Source organism: Oncorhynchus mykiss, chromosome 31, assembly GCF_013265735.2.
Source record: "Oncorhynchus mykiss isolate Arlee chromosome 31, USDA_OmykA_1.1, whole genome shotgun sequence".
NCBI lineage: Eukaryota > Metazoa > Chordata > Actinopteri > Salmoniformes > Salmonidae > Oncorhynchus > Oncorhynchus mykiss.
In genome coordinates this window covers 5290603-5312668 of record NC_050571.1, presented here as the reverse complement: position 1 = coordinate 5312668, position 22066 = coordinate 5290603, and the positions used below count along the sequence as shown (strand labels likewise).

The 22066-nt window shown below is 51.0% G+C and overlaps 1 protein-coding gene across 1 annotated transcript in view; it reads right to left on the bottom strand.

Annotated features, from left to right (window-relative positions):
• The window catches only part of LOC118945993 (putative proline-rich protein 21), a 168376-nt gene that overhangs the window by 221 nt on the left and 146089 nt on the right, over positions 1-22066 (bottom strand). The window contains exon 2 of the mRNA XM_036969660.1: positions 91-981. Coding sequence (XP_036825555.1) covers positions 91-981 — 891 coding nt within the window. The remainder of the gene's footprint in view (positions 1-90; positions 982-22066) is intronic.

Genomic DNA, 22066 nt, shown 5'->3' with positions numbered 1-22066 from the left:
CCTGACTGGACTAGGAGAATGGAGCAGGAATAATCTGGGGACCCTCACTGGACTGGGAGAATTGAGCAGGAATAATCTGGGGATCCTCACTGGACTGGGAGAATCGAGCAGGAATAATCTGGGGATCCTCACTGGACTGGGAGAATTGAGCAGGAATAATCTGGGGATCCTCACTGGACTGGGAGAATTGAGCAGGAATAATCTAATCTGGGGATCCTCACTGGACTGGGAGAAAAGAGCAGGAATAATCTGGGGATCCTCACTGGACTGTGAGAATATGGCAAGAATCATCTGGGGATCCTCACTGGACTGGGAGAATAGAGCAGGCATAATCTGGGGATCACCATTGGGCTTGGAGAATAGAGCAGGTATAATCTGGGGATCCTCACTGGACTGGGAGAATAGAGCAGGAATAATCTGAGGATCCTCACTGGACTGGGAGAATAGAGCAGGAATAATCTGGGGATCCTCACTGGACTGGGAGAATAGAGCAGGAATAATCTGGGGATCCTCAATGGGCTGGGAGAATAGAGCAGGAATAATCTGGGGATCCTCAATGGGCTGGGAGAATAGAGCAGGAATAATCTGGGGATCCTCAATGGGCTGGGAGAATAGAGCAGGCATAATCTGGGGATCCTCAATGGACTGGGAGAATAGAGCAGGAATAATCTGGGGATCCTCACTGGACTGGGAGAATAGAGCAGGAATAATCTGGGGATCCTCAATGGGCTGGGAGAATAGAGCAGGAATAATCTGAGGATCCTCACTGGACTGGGAGAATAGAGCAGGAATAATCTGGGGATCCTCACTGGACTGGGAGAATAGAGCAGGAATAATCTGAGGATCCTCACTGGACTGGGAGAATAGAGCAGGAATAATCTGGGGATCCTCAATGGGCTGGGAGAATAGAGCAGGAATAATCTGGGGATCCTCAATGGGCTGGGAGAATAGAGCAGGAATAATCTGGGGATCCTCAATGGGCTGGGAGAATAGAGCAGGAATAATCTGTGGGATCAACAAACAATGTGATCGTGTGGTGTGGTTGAATGTTGAGCCTTTAGGGGGCACTCTAGCACTATCACCATGTCTCTCTTTCTTCTCCTCTCCTCTTCTCTTTATGCATGTCCCTCGTTCTCTGCCCTCCGCTTTCGCTCCCTCTCGCTCTTTCTCTTTATCTCTCTCTCTGTCCCTGTCTCTCTCTCATTCCCTGCACCTCTTCGCACTCAATACCTATTTTCTCCCTCTTTCTATCACTGCTTCACTCTCTCTGTAACACCCCCCCTCTCTTTCTCCTTCTGCCACAGTTTGTCTCACTCTGAAACAGTCCACCCCCCGTTACTGTTTGTCTCTCTCTGTAATGGTCCCCCACCACCACAGTGTGTTTCTCTCTGTAACTGTCCCGCTTCCTCTCATACAGTCTGTCTCTCTCTGTAGCTTCCCCCCCCTCATTACAGTTTGTCTCTCTCTGTAGCTGTCCCCCTCCCTCTGATACAGTTTGTCTCTCTCTGTAACTACCCCCACCCCCCTCATTACAGTTTGTCTCACACTGTAACTAACCCCCGCCCACCCCCCCCCCCCCCCCCCTTTACAGTCTGTCTCTCTCTGTAACTGTCCTCCCCTCGTCACAGTCTGTCTCTCTCTGTAGCTGTTCCCCCTCATCACAGTCTGTCTCTCTCTGTAGCTGTCCCCCCTCATCACAGTCTGTCTCTCTCTGTAGCTGTCCCCCCTCATCACAGTCTGTCTCTCTCTGTAACTGTCCCCCATCATCACAGTTTGTCTCTCTCTGTAACTACCCCCCCCCCCCTCCATTACAGTTTGTATCTCTCTGTAACTACCCCCCCCCCTCATTACAGTTTGTCTCTCTCTGTAACTACCCCTCCCTCCATTACAGTTTGTCTCTCTCAGTAACTACCCCTCCCCCCTCATTACAGTTTGTCTCTCTCTGTAACTACCCCTCCCTCCATTACAGTTTGTCTCTCTCTGTAACTACCCCTCCCTCCATTACAGTTTGTCTCTCTCTGTAACTACCCCCCCCCACCCCATTAAAGTTTGTCTCTCTCTTTAACCCCCCCACATCATTAAAGTTTTTCTCGTTCTGTAATGCCCCCCCTGTTGCAGGTCTGGACTCAATCTCTCTCCCCCACTCTCTTTTCTACTCTCCCATCAGCTCTCTCTCCCCCACTCTATTTTCTACTCTCCCAGCACCTCTCTCTCTCCCCCACTGTATTTTCTATTCTCCCAACACATCTCTCTCTCTCCCACTCTCTTTTCTACTCTCCCAACACCTCTCTCTCTCCCCCACTATATTTTCTACTCTCCCAACACCTCTCTCTCTCCCCCACTCTATTTTCTACTCTCCCAACACCTCTCTCTCTCCCCCACTCTCTTTTCCACTCTCCCAACACCTCTTTCTCCCCCACTCTATTTTCTACTCTCCCAACACCTCTCTCTCTCTCTGCCACTCTCTTTTCTACTCTCCCAACACCTCTCTCTGCCAATCTCTTTTCTACTCTCCCAACACCTCTCTCTCACCCACTCTCTTTTCTACTCTCCCAACACCTATCTCTCTCTGCCACTCTCTTTTCTACTCTCCCAAAACCTCACTCACTCCCCCACTCTCTTTTCTACTCTCCCAACACCTCTCGCTCTCTCTCTCTGCCACTCTCTTTTCTACTCTCCCAACACTTCACTCTCTCCCCACTCTCTTTTCTACTCTCCCAACACCTCTCTCTTTCCCCCACTCTATTTTCTACTCTCCCAACACTTCACTCTCTCCCCCACTCTCTTTTCTACTCTCCCAACACCTCTCTCTCTCCCCCACTGTATTTTCTGTTCTCCCAACATATATCTCTCTCTGCCACTCTCTTTTCTACTTTCCCAACACCTCACGCTGCCCCACTCTCTTTTCTACTCTCCAAACATCTCTCTCTCTCCCCACTCTCTTTTCTACTCTCCCAACACCCCTCTCTCTCCACCACTCTCTTTTCTACTCTCCCAACACCTCTCTCTCTCCCCCACTCTCTTTTCTACTCTCCCAACACCTCTCTCTCTCTGCCACTCTCTTTTCTACTCTCCCAACACCTCTCTCTGCCAATCTCTTTTCTACTCTCCCATCACCTCTCTCTCCCCCACTCTCTTTTCTACTCTCCCAACACCTATCTCTCTCTGCCACTCTCTGTTCTACTCTCCCATCACCTCTCTCTCGCCCCCACTCTCTTTTCTACTCTCCCAAAACCTCTCTCTGCCAGTCTCTTTTCTACCCTCCCAACACCTCTCTCTCTCCCTCACTCTCTTTTCTACTCTCCCAACACCTATCTCTCTCTGCCACTCTCTTTTCTACTCTCCCAACACGTCACTCTACCCCACTCTCTTTTCTACTCTCCCAACACCTCTCTCTCTCTGACACTCTCTTTTCTACTCTCCCAACACCTCACTCTCTCCCCCACTCTCTTTTCTACTCTCCAACACCTCACTCTCTCCCCCACTCTCTCTCCCACTCTCTTTTCTACTCTCCCAATATCTCTCTATCCCCCACTCGCTCCCCAACTCTCTTTTCTACTCTCCCAACACCTCTCTCTCTCCCCCACACTCATTTCTACTCTCCCAACACCTCTCTCTCCTCACTCTCTCCCCCACTATCTTTTCTACTCTCCCAACACCTCTCTCTGCCAGTCTCTTTTCTACCCTCCCAACACCTCTCTCTCTCCCTCACTCTCTTTTCTACTCTCCCAACACCTATCTCTCTCGGCCACTCTCTTTTCTACTCTCCCAACACGTCACTCTATCCCACTCTCTTTTCTACTCTCCCAACACCTCTCTCTCTCTGCCACTCTCTTTTCTACTCTCCCAACACCTCACTCTCTCCCCCACTCTCTTTTCTACTCTCCAACACCTCACTCTCTCCCCCACTCTCTCTCCCACTCTCTTTTCTACTCTCCCAATATCTCTCTATCCCCCACTCGCTCCCCAACTCTCTTTTCTACTCTCCCAACACCTCTCTCTCTCCCCCACACTCATTTCTACTCTCCCAACACCTCTCTCTCCTCACTCTCTCCCCCACTATCTTTTCTACTCTCCCAACACCTCTCTCTCCCCAACTCTCTTTTCTACTCTCCCAACACCTCTCTCTCTCCCCCACTCTCTTTTCTACTCTCCCAACACCTCTCTCTCCCCGACTCTCTCCCCCACTATATTTTCTACTCTCCCAACACCTCTCTCTCTCCCCCACTCTATTTTCTACTCTCCCAACACCTCTCTCTCTCCCCCACTCTCTTTTCCACTCTCCCAACACCTCTTTCTCCCCCACTCTATTTTCTACTCTCCCAACACCTCTCTCTCTCTCTGCCACTCTCTTTTCTACTCTCCCAACACCTCTCTCTGCCAATCTCTTTTCTACTCTCCCAACACCTCTCTCTCACCCACTCTCTTTTCTACTCTCCCAACACCTATCTCTCTCTGCCACTCTCTTTTCTACTCTCCCAAAACCTCACTCACTCCCCCACTCTCTTTTCTACTCTCCCAACACCTCTCGCTCTCTCTCTCTGCCACTCTCTTTTCTACTCTCCCAACACTTCACTCTCTCCCCACTCTCTTTTCTACTCTCCCAACACCTCTCTCTTTCCCCCACTCTATTTTCTACTCTCCCAACACTTCACTCTCTCCCCCACTCTCTTTTCTACTCTCCCAACACCTCTCTCTCTCCCCCACTGTATTTTCTGTTCTCCCAACATATATCTCTCTCTGCCACTCTCTTTTCTACTTTCCTAACACCTCACGCTGCCCCACTCTCTTTTCTACTCTCCAAACATCTCTCTCTCTCCCCACTCTCTTTTCTACTCTCCCAACACCCCTCTCTCTCCACCACTCTCTTTTCTACTCTCCCAACACCTCTCTCTCTCCCCCACTCTCTTTTCTACTCTCCCAACACCTCTCTCTCTCTGCCACTCTCTTTTCTACTCTCCCAACACCTCTCTCTGCCAATCTCTTTTCTACTCTCCCATCACCTCTCTCTCCCCCACTCTCTTTTCTACTCTCCCAACACCTATCTCTCTCTGCAACTCTCTGTTCTACTCTCCCATCACCTCTCTCTCGCCCCCACTCTCTTTTCTACTCTCCCAACACCTCTCTCTGCCAGTCTCTTTTCTACCCTCCCAACACCTCTCTCTCTCCCTCACTCTCTTTTCTACTCTCCCAACACCTATCTCTCTCTGCCACTCTCTTTTCTACTCTCCCAACAAGTCACTCTACCCCACTCTCTTTTCTACTCTCCCAACACCTCTCTCTCTCTGCCACTCTCTTTTCTACTCTCCCAACACCTCACTCTCTCCCCCACTCTCTTTTCTACTCTCCAACACCTCACTCTCTCCCCCACTCTCTCTCCCACTCTCTTTTCTACTCTCCCAATATCTCTCTATCCCCCACTCGCTCCCCAACTCTCTTTTCTACTCTCCCAACACCTCTCTCTCTCCCCCACACTCATTTCTACTCTCCCAACACCTCTCTCTGCCAGTCTCTTTTCTACCCTCCCAACACCTCTCTCTCTCCCTCACTCTCTTTTCTACTCTCCCAACACCTATCTCTCTCGGCCACTCTCTTTTCTACTCTCCCAACACGTCACTCTACCCCACTCTCTTTTCTACTCTCCCAACACCTCTCTCTCTCTGCCACTCTCTTTTCTACTCTCCCAACACCTCACTCTCTCCCCCACTCTCTTTTCTACTCTCCAACACCTCACTCTCTCCCCCACTCTCTCTCCCACTCTCTTTTCTACTCTCCCAATATCTCTCTATCCCCCACTCGCTCCCCAACTCTCTTTTCTACTCTCCCAACACCTCTCTCTCTCCCCCACACTCATTTCTACTTTTCCAACACCTCTCTCTCCTCACTCTCTCCCCCACTATCTTTTCTACTCTCCCAACACCTCTCTCTGCCAGTCTCTTTTCTACCCTCCCAACACCTCTCTCTCTCCCTCACTCTCTTTTCTACTCTCCCAACACCTATCTCTCTCGGCCACTCTCTTTTCTACTCTCCCAACACGTCACTCTACCCCACTCTCTTTTCTACTCTCCCAACACCTCTCTCTCTCTGCCACTCTCTTTTCTACTCTCCCAACACCTCACTCTCTCCCCCACTCTCTTTTCTACTCTCCAACACCTCACTCTCTCCCCCACTCTCTCTCCCACTCTCTTTTCTACTCTCCCAATATCTCTCTATCCCCCACTCGCTCCCCAACTCTCTTTTCTACTCTCCCAACACCTCTCTCTCTCCCCCACACTCATTTCTACTCTCCCAACACCTCTCTCTCCTCACTCTCTCCCCCACTATCTTTTCTACTCTCCCAACACCTCTCTCTCCCCAACTCTCTTTTCTACTCTCCCAACACCTCTCTCTCTCCCCCACTCTCTTTTCTACTCTCCCAACACCTCTCTCTCCCCGACTCTCTCCCCACTCTCTTTTCTACTCTTCCAACACCTCTCTCTCTCTCCCACTCTCTTTTCTACTCTCTTAACACCTCTTTCTCCCCCACTCTCTTTTCTACTCTCCCAATATCTCTCTATCCCCCACTCGCTCCCCAACTCTCTTTTCTACTCTCCCAACACCTCTCTCTCTCCCCCACACTCATTTCTACTCTCCCAACACCTCTCTCTGCCAGTCTCTTTTCTACCCTCCCAACACCTCTCTCTCTCCCTCACTCTCTTTTCTACTCTCCCAACACCTATCTCTCTCGGCCACTCTCTTTTCTACTCTCCCAACACGTCACTCTACCCCACTCTCTTTTCTACTCTCCCAACACCTCTCTCTCTCTGCCACTCTCTTTTCTACTCTCCCAACACCTCACTCTCTCCCCCACTCTCTTTTCTACTCTCCAACACCTCACTCTCTCCCCCACTCTCTCTCCCACTCTCTTTTCTACTCTCCCAATATCTCTCTATCCCCCACTCGCTCCCCAACTCTCTTTTCTACTCTCCCAACACCTCTCTCTCTCCCCCACACTCATTTCTACTTTTCCAACACCTCTCTCTCCTCACTCTCTCCCCCACTATCTTTTCTACTCTCCCAACACCTCTCTCTGCCAGTCTCTTTTCTACCCTCCCAACACCTCTCTCTCTCCCTCACTCTCTTTTCTACTCTCCCAACACCTATCTCTCTCGGCCACTCTCTTTTCTACTCTCCCAACACGTCACTCTACCCCACTCTCTTTTCTACTCTCCCAACACCTCTCTCTCTCTGCCACTCTCTTTTCTACTCTCCCAACACCTCACTCTCTCCCCCACTCTCTTTTCTACTCTCCAACACCTCACTCTCTCCCCCACTCTCTCTCCCACTCTCTTTTCTACTCTCCCAATATCTCTCTATCCCCCACTCGCTCCCCAACTCTCTTTTCTACTCTCCCAACACCTCTCTCTCTCCCCCACACTCATTTCTACTCTCCCAACACCTCTCTCTCCTCACTCTCTCCCCCACTATCTTTTCTACTCTCCCAACACCTCTCTCTCCCCAACTCTCTTTTCTACTCTCCCAACACCTCTCTCTCTCCCCCACTCTCTTTTCTACTCTCCCAACACCTCTCTCTCCCCGACTCTCTCCCCACTCTCTTTTCTACTCTTCCAACACCTCTCTCTCTCTCCCACTCTCTTTTCTACTCTCTTAACACCTCTTTCTCCCCCACTATCTTTTCTCCTCTCCCAACACCTCTCTCTCTCCCCCACTCTCCTTTCTACTCTCCCTGCACCTCTCTCTCTCCCCCACTTTCTTTTCTGGTCTCCCAACGCCTCTCTCTCCCCCACTCTCTCCCCTACTCTCTTTTCTACTCTCCCAACACCTATCTCTCTCTGCCACTCTCTTTTCTACTCTCCCAACACATCTCTCTCTCCCCCACTGTCTCTCCCACTCTCTTTTCTAATCTCCCAATACCTCTCTATCCCCCACTCTCTCCCCAACTCTCTTTTCTACTCTCCCAACACCTCTCTCTCTCCCCCACACTCATTTCTACTCTCCCAAAACCTCTCTCTCCGCCACTCTCTTTTCTACTCTCCCAACACCTCTCTCTCTCTGCCAATCTCTTTTCTACTCTCCCAACACCTCTCTCTCTCCCCCACTCTCTTTTCTACTCTCCCAACACCTATCTCTCTCTGCCACTCTCTTTTCTACTCTCCCAACACCTCTCTCTCTCCCCCACTCTCTTTTCTACTCTCCCAACACCTCTCTCTCCCCGACTCTCTCCCCACTCTCTTTTCTACTCTTCCAACACCTCTCTCTCTCTCCCACTCTCTTTTCTACTCTCTTAACACCTCTTTCTCCCCCACTATCTTTTCTCCTCTCCCAACACCTCTCTCTCTCCCCCACTCTCCTTTCTACTCTCCCTGCACCTCTCTCTCTCCCCCACTTTCTTTTCTGCTCTCCCAACGCCTCTCTCTCCCCCACTCTCTCCCCTACTCTCTTTTCTACTCTCCCAACACCTATCTCTCTCTGCCACTCTCTTTTCTACTCTCCCAACACATCTCTCTCTCCCCCACTGTCTCTCCCACTCTCTTTTCTACTCTCCCAATACCTCTCTATCCCCCACTCTCTCCCCAACTCTCTTTTCTACTCTCCCAACACCTCTCTCTCTCCCCCACACTCATTTCTACTCTCCCAAAACCTCTCTCTCCGCCACTCTCTTTTCTACTCTCCCAACACCTCTCTCTCTCTGCCAATCTCTTTTCTACTCTCCCAACACCTCTCTCTCTCCCCCACTCTCTTTTCTACTCTCCCAACACCTATCTCTCTCTGCCACTCTCTTTTCTACTCTCCCAACACATCACTCTCTCCCCCACGCTCTTTTCTACTCTCCCAACACCTCACGCTCCAACACACTCTCTTTTCTATTCTCCCAACACCTCACTCTCCCCCACTCTCTTTTCTACTCTCCCAACACCTCTCTCTCTCTGCCAATCTCTTTTCTACTCTCCCAACACCTCTCTCTCTCCCCCACTCTCTTTTCTACTCTCCCAACCCTATCTCTCTCTGCCACTCTCTTTTCTACTCTCCCAACACATCACTCTCTCCCCCACGCTCTTTTCTACTCTCCCAACACCTCACGCTCCAACACACTCTCTTTTCTACTCTCCCAACACCTCTCTCTCTCTGACAATCTCTTTCTACTCTCCCAATAACTCTCCCTCTCCCTCACTCTCTTTTCTACTCTCCCAACACCTATCTCTCTCTGCCACTCTTTTCAACTCTCCCAACACCGCACTCTCTCCCTCACTCTCTTTTCTACTCTCCCAACACCTCTCTCTCTCTGCCACTCTCTTTTCTACTCTCCCAACACCTCACTCTCTCCCCCACTCTCTTTTCTACTCTCCCAACACCTCACTCTCTCCCCCACTCTCTCTCCCACTCTCTTTTCTACTCTCCCAATACCTCTCTATCCCCCACTCTCTCCCCAACTCTCTTTTCTACTCTCCCAACACCTCTCTCTCTCCCCCACACTCATTTCTACTCTCCCAACACCTCTCTCTCCCCCACACTAATTTCTACTCTCCCAACAGCTCAATCTCTCCCCCACTCTCTTTTCTACTCTCGCAACACCTCTCTCTCCCCCACTCTCTCCCAAACTCTCTTTTCTACTCTCCCAACACCTCTTTCTCCCCACTCTCTCCCCCACTCTCTTTTCTACTCTCCCAACACCTCTCTCTCTCCGCCACTCTCTTCTACTCTCCCAACACCTATCTCTCTCTGCCACTCTCTTTTCTACTCTCCCAACACATCACTCTCTCCCCCACTCTCTTTTCTACTCTCCCAACACCTCTATCTCCCCCACTCTCTTTTCTACTCTACCAACACCTCTCTCTCTCCCCCACTCTCTTTTCTACTCTCGCAACACCTCACTCTCCCCCACTCTCTCCCCCACTCTCTTCTCTACTCTCCCAACACCTCTCTCTCTCCCCCACTCTCTTTTCTACTCTCCAAACACCTCTCTATCCCCCACTCTCTCTTCTACTCTTCCAACACCTCTCTCTCCCCAATCTCTCTCCCCACTCTCTTTTCTACTCTCCCAACATCTCTTTCTCCCCCACTATCTTTTCTACTCTCCCAACACCTCTCTCTCCCCCACTCTCCTTTCTACTCTCCCAGCACCTCTCTCTCTCCCCCACTCTCTTTTCTACCCTCCCAACGCCTCTCTCTCCCCCACTCTCTTCCCCACTCTCTTTTCTACTCTCTCAACACCTCTCTCTCTCCCCCACTCTCTTTTCTACTCTCCCAACACCTCTCTCTCTCCCCCACTCTCTTTTCTACTCTCCCAACACATCACTCTCTCCCGCACTCTCTTTTCTACTCTTCCAACACCTCACGCTCCAACACACTCTCTTTTCTATTCTCCAAACACCTCACTCTCCCCCACTCTCTTTTCTACTCTCCCAACACCTCTCTCTGCCAATCTCTTTTCTACTCTCCCAGCACCTCTCTCTCTCCCTCACTCTCTTTTCTACTCTCCCAACACCTATCTCTCTCTGCCACTCTCTTTTCTACTCTCCCAACACGTCAATCTAACCCACTCTCTTGTCTACTCTCCCAACACCACTCTCTCTCCCCCACTCTCTTTTCTACTCTTCCAACACCTCTCTCTCTCTCTGCCACTCTTTTCAACTCTCCCAACACCTCACTCTCTCCCCCACTCTCTTTTCTACTCTCCCAACACCTCTCTCTCTCTGCCACTCTCTTTTCTACTCTCCCAACACCTCACTCTCTCCCCCACTCTCTTTTCTACTCTCCCAACACCTCACTCTCTCCCCCACTCTCTCTCCCACTCTCTTTTCTACTCTCCCAATACCTCTCTATCCCCCACTCTCTCCCCCACACTCATTTCTACTCTCCCAACACCTCTCTCTCCCCCACACTAATTTCTACTCTCCCAACACCTCTCTCTCCCCCACTCTCTTTTCTTCTCTACCAACACCTCACTCTTTCCCCCACTCTCTTTTCTACTCTCGCAACACCTCTCTCTCCCCCACTCTCTCCCCAACTCTCTTTTCTACTCTCCCAACACCTCTTTCTCCCCACTCTCTCCCCCACTCTCTTTTCTACTCTCCAAACACCTCTCTCTCTCCCCCACTCTCTTTTCTACTCTCCCAACACCTCTCGCTCTCTCTCTCTGCCACTCTCTTTTCTACTCTCCCAACACATCACTCTCTCCCCCACTCTCTTTTCAACTCTCCCAACACCTCTCTCTCTCTGCCACTCTCTTTTCTACTCTCCCAACACCTCACTCTCTCCCCAATCTCTTTTATACTCTCCCAACACCTCTCTCTCCCCCACTGTCTCTCCCACTCTCTTTTCTACTCTCCCAATACCTCTCTATCCCCCACTCTCTCCCCAACTCTCTTTTCTGCTCTCCCAACACCTCTCTCTCTCCCCCACACTCATTTCTACTCTCCCAACACCTCTCTCTCCCCCACTCTCTTTTCTACTCTCCCAACACCTCTCTCTCTCTCCCACTCTCTTTTCTACTCTACCAACACCTCTCTCTCTCCCCCACTCTCATTTCTACTCTCCCAACACCTCTCGCTCTCTCTCTCTGCCACTCTCTTTTCTACTCTCCCAACACATCACTCTCTCCCCCACTCTCTTTTCAACTCTCCCAACACCTCTCTCTCTCTGCCACTCTCTTTTCTACTCTCCCAACACCTCACTCTCTCCCCCAATCTCTTTTATACTCTCCCAACACCTCTCTCTCCCCCACTGTCTCTCCCACTCTCTTTTCTACTCTCCCAATACCTCTCTATCCCCCACTCTCTCCCCAACTCTCTTTTCTGCTCTCCCAACACCCCTCTCTCTCCCCCACACTCATTTCTACTCTCCCAACACCTCTCTCTCCCCCACTCTCTTTTCTACTCTCCCAACACCTCTCTCTCTCTCTCTGCCACTCTCTTTTCTACTCTACCAACACCTCACTCTCTCCACCACTCTCTTTTACACTCTCCCAACACCTCTTTCTCTCCCACTCTCCTTTCGACTCTCCCAACACCTCTCTTTCCCCCACTCTCTCCCCCACTCTCTTTTCTACTCTCCCAACACCTCTCTCTCCCCCACACTCATTTCTACTCTCCCAACACCTCTCTCTCCCCCACACTCATTTCTACTCTCCCAACACCTCTCTCTCCCCCCACTCTCTTTTCTACTCTCCCAACACCTCTATCTCCCCCACGCTCTTTTCTACTCTACCAACACCTCTCTCTCTCCACCACTCTCTTTTCTACTCTTGCAACACCTCTCTCTCCCCCACTCTCTCCCCCACTCTCCTTTCTACTCTCCAAACACCTCTCTTTCCCCCACTCTCTCCCCCACTCTCTTTTCTACTCTTCCAACACCTCTCTCTCTCCCCCACTCTCTTTTCTACTCTCCCAACACCTCTCTCTCCCCCACTCTCTTTTCTTCTCTACCAACACCTCACTCTTTCCCCCACTCTCTTTTCTACTCTCGCAACACCTCTCTCTCCCCCACTCTCTCCCCAACTCTCTTTTCTACTCTCCCAACACCTCTTTCTCCCCACTCTCTCCCCCACTCTCTTTTCTACTCTCCCAACACCTCTCCCAACACCTCTCGCTCTCTCTCTCTGCCACTCTCTTTTCTACTCTCCCAACACATCACTCTCTCCCCCACTCTCTTTTCAACTCTCCCAACACCTCTCTCTCTCTGCCACTCTCTTTTCTACTCTCCCAACACCTCACTCTCTCCCCCAATCTCTTTTATACTCTCCCAACACCTCTCTCTCCCCCACTGTCTCTCCCACTCTCTTTTCTACTCTCCCAATACCTCTCTATCCCCCACTCTCTCCCCAACTCTATTTTCTGCTCTCCCAACACCTCTCTCTCTCCCCCACACTCATTTCTACTCTCCCAACACCTCTCTCTCCCCCACACTCATTTCTACTCTCCCAACACCTCTCTCTCCCCCACTCTCTTTTCTACTCTCCCAACACCTCTCTCTCTCCCCCACTCTCTTTTCTAATCTACCAACACCTCTCTCTCTCCCCCACTCTCTTTTCTACTCTCGCAATACCTCTCTCTCCCCCACTCTCTCCCCCACTCTCTTTTACACTCTCCCAACACCTCTTTCTCCCCCACTCTCCTTTCGACTCTCCCAACACCTCTCTCTCCCCCACTCTCTTTTCTACTCTCCCAACACCTCTCTCTCTCCCCCACTCTCTTTTCTACTCTCCCAACACCTCTCTCTCCCCCAGACTCATTTCTACTCTCCCAACACCTCTCTCTCCCCCACACTCATTTCTACTCTCCCAATACCTCTCTCTCCCCCCCACTCTCTTTTCTACTCTCCCAACACCTCTATCTCCCCCACGCTCTTTTCTACTCTACCAACACCTCTCTCTCTCCACCACTCTCTTTTCTACTCTTGCAACACCTCTCTCTCCCCCACTCTCTCCCCCACTCTCTTTTCCACTCTCCCAACACCTCTTTCTCCCCCACTCTCCTTTCTACTCTCCCAACACCTCTCTTTCCCCCACTCTCTCTACCACTCTCTTTTCTACTCTCCCAACACCTCTATCTCTCCCCCACTCTCTTTTCTACTCTCCAAACACCTCTCTATCCCCCACTCTCTCCCGTCTCTCTTTTCTACTCTCCCAACACCTCTCTCTCCCCCACTCTCTCCCCACTCTCTTTTCTACTCTGCCAACATCTCTTTCTCCCCCACTATCTTTTCTACTCTCCCAACACCTCTCTCTCCCCCACTCTCCTTTCTACTCTCCCAGCACCTCTCTCTCTCCCCCACTTTCTTTTCTACCCTCCCAACGCCTCTCTCTCCCCCACTCTCTCCCCCACTCTCTTTTCTACTCTCTCAACACCTCTCTCTCCCCCACACTCTTTTCTACTCTCCCAACACCCCTCTCTCTCCCCCACTCTCTTTTCTACTCTACCAACACCTCTCTCTCCCCCACTCTCTTTTCTACTCTCCCAACACCTCTCTCTCCCCCACTCTCTCCCCACTCTCTTTTCTACTCTTCCAACACCTGTCTCTCTCCCACTCTCTTTTCTACTCTCCCAACACCTCTTTCTCCCCCACTATCTTTTCTCCTCTCCCAACACCTCTCTCTCTCCCCCACTCTCAATTCTACTCTCCCAGCACCTCTCTCTCTCCCCCACCTTCTTTTCTACTCTCCCAGCGCCTCTCTCGCCCCCACTCTCTTTTCTACTCTCCCAACACCTCTCTCTCTCTGCCACTCTCTTTTCTACTCTCCCAACACCTCACTCTCTCCCCCACTCTCTTTTCTACTCTCCCAACACCTCACTCTCTCCCCCACTCTGTCTCCCACTCTCTTTTCTACTCTCCCAATACCTCTCTATCCCCCACTCTCTCCCCAACTCTCTTTTCTACTCTCCCAACACCTCTATCTCTCCCCCACACTAATTTCTACTCTCCCAACACCTCTCTCTCCCCCACACTAATTTCTACTCTCCCAACACCTCTCTCTCCCCCACTCTCTTTTCTTCTCTACCAACACCTCACTCTTTCCCCCACTCTCTTTTCTACTCTCGCAACACCTCTCTCTCCCCCACTCTCTCCCCAACTCTCTTTTCTACTCTCCCAACACATCTTTCTCCCCACTCTCTCCCCCACTCTCTTTTCTACTCTCCCAACACCTCTCTCTCTCCCCCACTCTCTTTTCTACTCTCCCAACACCTCTCTCTCTCCCCCACTCTCTTTTCTACTCTCCCAACACCTCTCACTCTCTCTCTCTGCCACTCTCTTTTCTACTCTCCCAACACATCACTCTCTCCCCCACTCTCTTTTCAACTCTCCCAACACCTCTCTCTCTCTGCCACTCTCTTTTCTACTCTCCCAACACCTCACTCTCTCCCTCAATCTCTTTTATACTCTCCCAACACCTCTCTCTCCCCCACTGTCTCTCCCACTCTCCTTTCTACTCTCCCAATACCTCTCCATCCCCCACTCTCTCCCCAACTCTCTTTTCTGCTCTCCCAACACCTCTCTCTCTCCCCCACACTCATTTCTACTCTCCCAACACCTCTCTCTCCCCCACACTCATTTCTAGTCTCCCATCACCTCTCTCTCCCCCACTCTCTTTTCTACTCTCCCAACACCTCTCTCTCTCCCCACTCTCTTTTCTACTCTCCCAACACCTCTTTCTCCCCCACGCTCTTTTCTACTCTCCCAACACCTCTCTCTCCCCCACTCTCTCCCCACTCTCTTTTCTACTCTCCCAACACCTCTCTCTCTCCCCACTCTCTTTTCTACTCTCCCAACACCTCACTCTCTCCCCCAATCTCTTTTATACTCTCCCAACACCTCTCTCTCCCCCACTGTCTCTCCCACTCTCTTTTCTACTCTCCCAATACCTCTCCATCCCCCACTCTCTCCCCAACTCTCTTTTCTGCTCTCCCAACACCTCTCTCTCCCCCACACTCATTTCTACTCTCCCAACACCTCTCTCTCCCCCACTCTCATTTCTACTCTCCCAGCACCTGTCTCTCTCCCCCACCTTCTTTTCTACTCTCCCAACGCCTCTCTCTCTCCCTCACTCTCTTTTCTACTCTCCCAACACCTCTCTCTCTCTGCCACTCTCTTTTCTACTCTCCCAACACCTCACTCTCTCCCCCACTCTCTTTTCTACTCTCCCAATACCTCTCTATCCCCCACTCTCTCCCCAACTCAACTTTTATACTCTCCCAACAACTCTATCTCTTCCCCACACTCATTTCTACTCTCCCAACACCTCTCTCTCCCCCACACTAATTTCTACTCTCCCAACACCTCTCTCTCCCCCACTCTCTTTTATTCTCTACCAACACCTCACTCTTTCCCCCACTCTCTTTTCTACTCTCGCAACACCTCTCTCTCCCCCACTCTCTCCCCAACTCTCTTTTCTACTCTCCCAACACCTCTTTCTCCCCACTCTCTCCCCCACTCTCTTTTCTACTCCCCCAACACCTCTCTCTCCCCCACTCTCTTTTCTACTCTCCCAACACCTCTCTCTCTCCCCCACTCGTTTTTCTACTCTCCCAACACCTCTCGCTCTCTCTCTCTGCCACTCTCTTTTCTACTCTCCCAACACATCACTCTCTCCCCCACTCTCTTTTCAACTCTCCCAACACCTCTCTCTCTCTGCCACTCTCTTTTCTACTCTCCCAACACCTCACTCTCTCCCCCAATCTATTTTATACTCTCCCAACAACTCTCTCTCCCCCACTGTCTCTCCCACTCTCTTTTCTACTCTCCCAATACCCCTCTATCCCCCACTCTCTCCCCAACTCTCTTTTCTGCTCTCCCAACACCTCTCTCTCTCCCCCACACTCATTTCTACTCTCCCAACACCTCTTTCTCCCCCATGCTCTTTTCTACTCTACCAACACCTCTCTCTCTCCCCCACTGTCTTTTCTACTCTCCCAACACCTCTCTCTCCCCCACTCTCTCCCCACTCTCTTTTCTACTCTTCCAACACCTCTCTCTCCCACACTCTCCCAACACCTCTCTCTCCCCAACTCTCTTTTCTACTCTCCCAACACCTCTCTCTCTCCCCCACTCTCTTTTCTACTCTCCCAACACCTCTCTCTCCCCCACTCTCTCCCCACTCTCTTTTCTACTCTTCCAACACCTCTCTCTCTCTCCCACTCTCTTTTCTACTCTCTTAACACCTCTTTCTCCCCCACTATCTTTTCTCCTCTCCCAACACCTCTCTCTCTCCCCCACTCTCCTTTCTACTCTCCCTGCACCTCTCTCTCTCCCCACTTTCTTTTCTGCTCTCCCAACGCCTCTCTCTCCCCCACTCTCTCCCCTACTCTCTTTTCTACTCTCCCAACACCTATCTCTCTCTGCCACTCTCTTTTCTACTCTCCCAACACATCACTCTCTCCACCACTCTCTTTTCTACTCTCCCAACACCTATCTCTCTCTGCCACTCTCTTTTCTACTATCCCAACACCTCTCTCTGCCAATCTTTTTTCTACTCTCCCAACACCTCTCTCTCTCTGTCACTCTATTTTCTACTCTCCCAACACCTCACTCTCTCCCCCAATCTCTTTTATACTCTCCCAACACCTCTCTCTCTCCCTCACTCTCTTTTCTACTCTCCCAACACCTATCTCGCTCTGCCACTCTCTTTTCTACTCTCCCAACACGTCACTCTACCCCCTTCTCTTTTCTACTCTCCCAACACCACTCTCTCTCCCCCACTCTCTTTTCTACTCTCCCAACACCTCTCTCTCTGTCTGCCACTCTTTTCTACTCTCCCAAAACCTCACTCTCTCCCCCAATCTCTTTTATACTCTCCCAACACCTCTCTCTCCCCCACTGTCTCTGCCACTCTCTTTTCTACTCTCCCAATACCTCTCTATCCCCCACTCTCTCCCCAACTCTCTTTTCTACTCTCCCAACACCTCTCTCTCTCCCCCACACTCATTTCTACTCTCCCAAAACCTCTCTCTCCGCCACTCTCTTTTCTACTCTCCCAACACCTCTCTCTCTCTGCCAATCTCTTTTCTACTCTCCCAACACCTCTCTCTCTCCCCCACTCTCTTTTCTACTCTCCCAACACCTATCTCTCTCTGTCACTCTCTTTTCTACTCTCCCAAAACATCACTCTCTCCCCCACGCTCTTTTCTACTCTCCCAACACCTCACGCTCCAACACACTCTCTTTTCTACTCTCCCAACACCTCTCTCTCTCCCTCACTCTCTTTTCTACTCTCCCAACACCTATCTCTCTCTGCCACTCTCTTTTCTACTCTCCCAACACGTCACTCTACCCCACTCTCTTTTCTACTCTCCCAACACCACTCTCTCTCCCCCACTCTCTTTTCTACTCTCCCAACACCTCTCTCTCTCTCTGCCACTCTTTTAAACTCTCCCAACACCTCACTCTCTCCCCCACTCTCTTTTCTACTCTCCCAACACATCACTCTCTCCCCCACTCTCTTTTCTACTCTCCCAACACCTATCTCTCTGCCACTCTCTTTTCTAATCTCCCAACACCTCTCTCTGCCAATCTCTTTTCTACTCTCCCAACACCTCTCTCTCTCTGCCACTCTCTTTTCTACTCTCCCAACACCTCACTCTCTCCCTCAATCTCTTTTATACTCTCCCAACAACTCTCTCTCCCCCACTGTCTCTCCCACTCTCTTTTCTACTCTCCCAATACCTCTCTATCCCCCACTCTCTCCCCAACTCTCTTTTCTGCTCTCCCAACACCTCTCTCTCTCCCCCACACTCAGTTCTACTCTCCCAACACCTCTCTCTCCCCTACACTCATTTCTACTCTCCCAACACCTCTCTCTCCCCCACTCTCTTTTCTACTCTCCCAACACCTCTCTCTCTCCCCCACTCTCTTTTCTACTCTCCCAACACCTCTTTCTCCCCCACGCTCTTTTCTACTCTACCAACACCTCTCTCTCTCCCCCACTCTCTTTTCTACTCTCGCAACACCTCTCTCTCCCCCACTCTCCCAACACCTCTCTCTCCCCAACTCTCTTTTCTACTCTCCCAACACCTCTCTCTCTCCCCCACTCTCTTTTCTACTCTCCCAACACCTCTCTCTCCCCCACTCTCTCCCCACTCTCTTTTCTACTCTTCCAACACCTCTCTCTCTCTCCCACTCTCTTTTCTACTCTCTTAACACCTCTTTCTCCCCCACTATCTTTTCTCCTCTCCCAACACCTCTCTCTCTCCCCCACTCTCCTTTCTACTCTCCCAACACCTCTCTCTGCCAATCTCTTTTCTACTCTCCCAACACCTCTCTCTCTCTGCCACTCTCTTTTCTACTCTCCCAACACCTCACTCTCTCCCCCAATCTCTTTTATACTCTCCCAACACCTCTCTCTCTCCCTCACTCTCTTTTCTACTCTCCCAACACGTCACTCTACCCCACTCTCTTTTCTACTCTCCCAACACCACTCTCTCTCCCCCACTCTATTTTCTACTCTCCCAACACCTCTATCTCTGTCTGCCACTCTTTTCTACTCTCCCAAAACCTCACTCTCTCCCCCAATCTCTTTTATACTCTCCCAACTCCTCTCTCTCCCCCACTGTCTCTCCCACTCTCTTTTCTACTCTCCCAATACCTCTCTATCCCCCACTCTCTCCCCAACTCTCTTTTCTACTCTCCCAACACCTCTCTCTCTCCCCCACACTAATTTCTACTCTCCCAAAACCTCTCTCTCCGCCACTCTCTTTTCTACTCTCCCAACACCTATCTCTGCCAATCTCTTTTCTACTCTCCCAACACCTCTCTCTCTCCCCCACTCTCTTTTCTACTCTCCCAACACCTATCTCTCTCTACCAATCTCTTTTCTACTCTCCCAACACATCACTCTCTCCCCCACGCTCTTTTCTACTCTACCAACACCTCACGCTCCAACACACTCTCTTTTCTATTCTCCCAACACCTCACTCTCCCCCACTCTCTTTTCTACTCTCCCAACACCTCTCTCTCTCCCTCACTCTCTCCCCCACTCTCTTTTCTACTCTCCCAACACCTCACTCTCTCCCCCACTCTCTCTCCTACTCTCTTTTCTACTCTCCCAATACCTCTCTATCCCCCACTCTCTCCCCAACTCTCTTTTCTACTCTCCCAACACCTCTCTCTCTCCCCCACTCTCTTTTCCACTCTCCCAACACCTCTTTCTCCCCCACTCTCCTTTCTACTCTCCAAACACCTCTCTTTCCCCCACTCTCTCCCCCACTCTCTTTTCTACTCTCCCAACACCTCTCTCTCTCCCCCACTCTCTTTTCTACTCTCCAAACACCTCTCTATCCCCCACTCTCTCCCCTCTCTCTTTTCTACTCTCCCAACACCTCTCTGTCCCCCACTCTCTTTTCTACTCTCCCAACATCTCTTTCTCCCCCACTATCTTTTCTACTCTCCCAACACCTCTCTCTCTCCACCACTCTCTTTTCTACTCTTTCAACACCTCTCTCTCCCCCACTCTCTTTTCCACTCTCCCAACACCTCTTTCTCCCCCACACTCTTTTCTACTCTCCAAACACCTCTCTATCCCCCACTCTCTCCCCTCTCTCTTTTCTACTCTCCCAACACCTCTCTCTCCCCCACTCTCTCCCCACTCTCTTTTCTACTCTGCCAACATCTCTTTCTCCCCCACTATCTTTTCTACTCTCCCAACACCTCTCTCTCCCCCACTCTCCTTTCTACTCTCCCAGCACCTCTCTCTCTCCCCCACTTTCTTTTCTACCCTCCCAACGCCTCTCTCTCCCCCACTCTCTCCCCCACTCTCTTTTCTACTCTCTTAACACCTCTCTCTCCCCCACACTCTTTTCTACTCTCCCAACACCTCTTTCTCCCCCACTCTCCTTTCTACTCTCCAAACACCTCTTTCCCCCACTCTCTACCCCACTCTCTTTTCTACTCTCCCAACACCTCTCTCTCTCCCCCACTCTCTTTTCTACTCTCCAAACACCTCTCTATCCCCAACTCTCTCCCCTCTCTCTTTTCTACTCTCCCAACACCTCTCTCTCCCCCACTCTCTCCCCACTCTCTTTTCTACTCTCCCAACATCTCTTTCTCCCCCACTATCTTTTCTATTCTCCCAACACCTCTCTCTCTCCACCACTCTCTTTTCTACTCTTGCAACACCTCTCTCTCCCCCACTCTCTCCCCCACTCTCTTTTCCACTCTCCCAACACCTCTTTCTCCCCCACTCTACTTTCAACTCTCCCAACACCTCTCTTCCCCCACTCTCTCTACCACTCTCTTTTCTACTCTCCCAACACCTCTCTCTCTCCCCCACTCTCTTTTCTACTCTCCAAACACCTCTCTATCCCCCACTCTCTCCCCTCTCTCTTTTCTACTCTCCCAGCACCTCTCTTTCTCCCCCACTTTCTTTTCTACCCTCCCAATGCCTCTCTCTCCCCCACTCTCTCCCCCACTCTCTTTTCTACTCTCTCAACACCTCTCTCTCTCCCCCACTCTCTTTTCTACTCTCCCAACACCTCTCTCTCCCCCACTCTCTCCCCCACTCTCTTTTCTACTCTCCCACCACCTCTCTCTCCCCCACTCTCTCCCCCACTCTCTTTTCCACTCTCCCAACACCTCTCTCTCTCCCCCACTCTCTTTTCTACTCTCCCAACACCTCTCTATCCCCCACTCTCTCGCCACTCTCTTTTCTACTCTTCCAACACCTGTCTCTCACCCACTCTCTTTTCTACTCTCCCAACACCTCTTTCTCCCCCACTATCTTTTCTCCTCTCCCAACACCTCTCTCTCTCCCCCACTCTCCTTTCTACTCTCCCAGCACCTCTCTCTCTCCCCTACTCTCTTTTCTACTCTCCCACCACCTCTCTCTCCCCCACTCTCTCCCCCACTCTCTTTTCTACTCTCCCAACACCTCTCTCTCTCCCCCACTCTCTTTTCTACTCTCCCAACACCTCTCTCTCCCCCACTCTCTCGCCACTCTCTTTTCTACTCTTCCAACACCTGTCTCTCTCCCACTCTCTTTTCTACTCTCCAAACACCTCTCTATCCCCCACTCTCTCCCCTCTCTCTTTTCTACTCTCCCAACACCTCTCTCTCCCCCACTCTCTCCCCCACTCTCTTTTCCACTCTCCCAACACCTCTTTCTCCCCCACTCTACTTTCAACTCTCCCAACACCTCTCTTTCCCCCACTCTCTCTACCACTCTCTTTTCTACTCTCCCAACACCTCTCTCTCTCCCCCACTCTCTTTTCTACTCTCCAAACACCTCTCTATCCCCCACTCTCTCCCCTCTCTCTTTTCTACTCTCCCAACACCTCTCTCTCCCCCACTCTCTCCCCACTCTCTTTTCTACTCTGCCAACATCTCTTTCTCCCCCACTATCTTTTCTACTCTCCCAACACCTCTCTCTCCCCCACTCTCCTTTCTACTCTCCCAGCACCTCTCTCTCTCCCCCACTTTCTTTTCTACCCTCCCAACGCCTCTCTCTCCCCCACTCTCTCCCCCACTCTCTTTTCTACTCTCTCAACACCTCTCTCTCTCCCCCACTCTCTTTTCTACTCTCCCAACACCTCTCTCTCCCCCACTCTCTCCCCCACTCTCTTTTCTACTCTCCCACCATCTC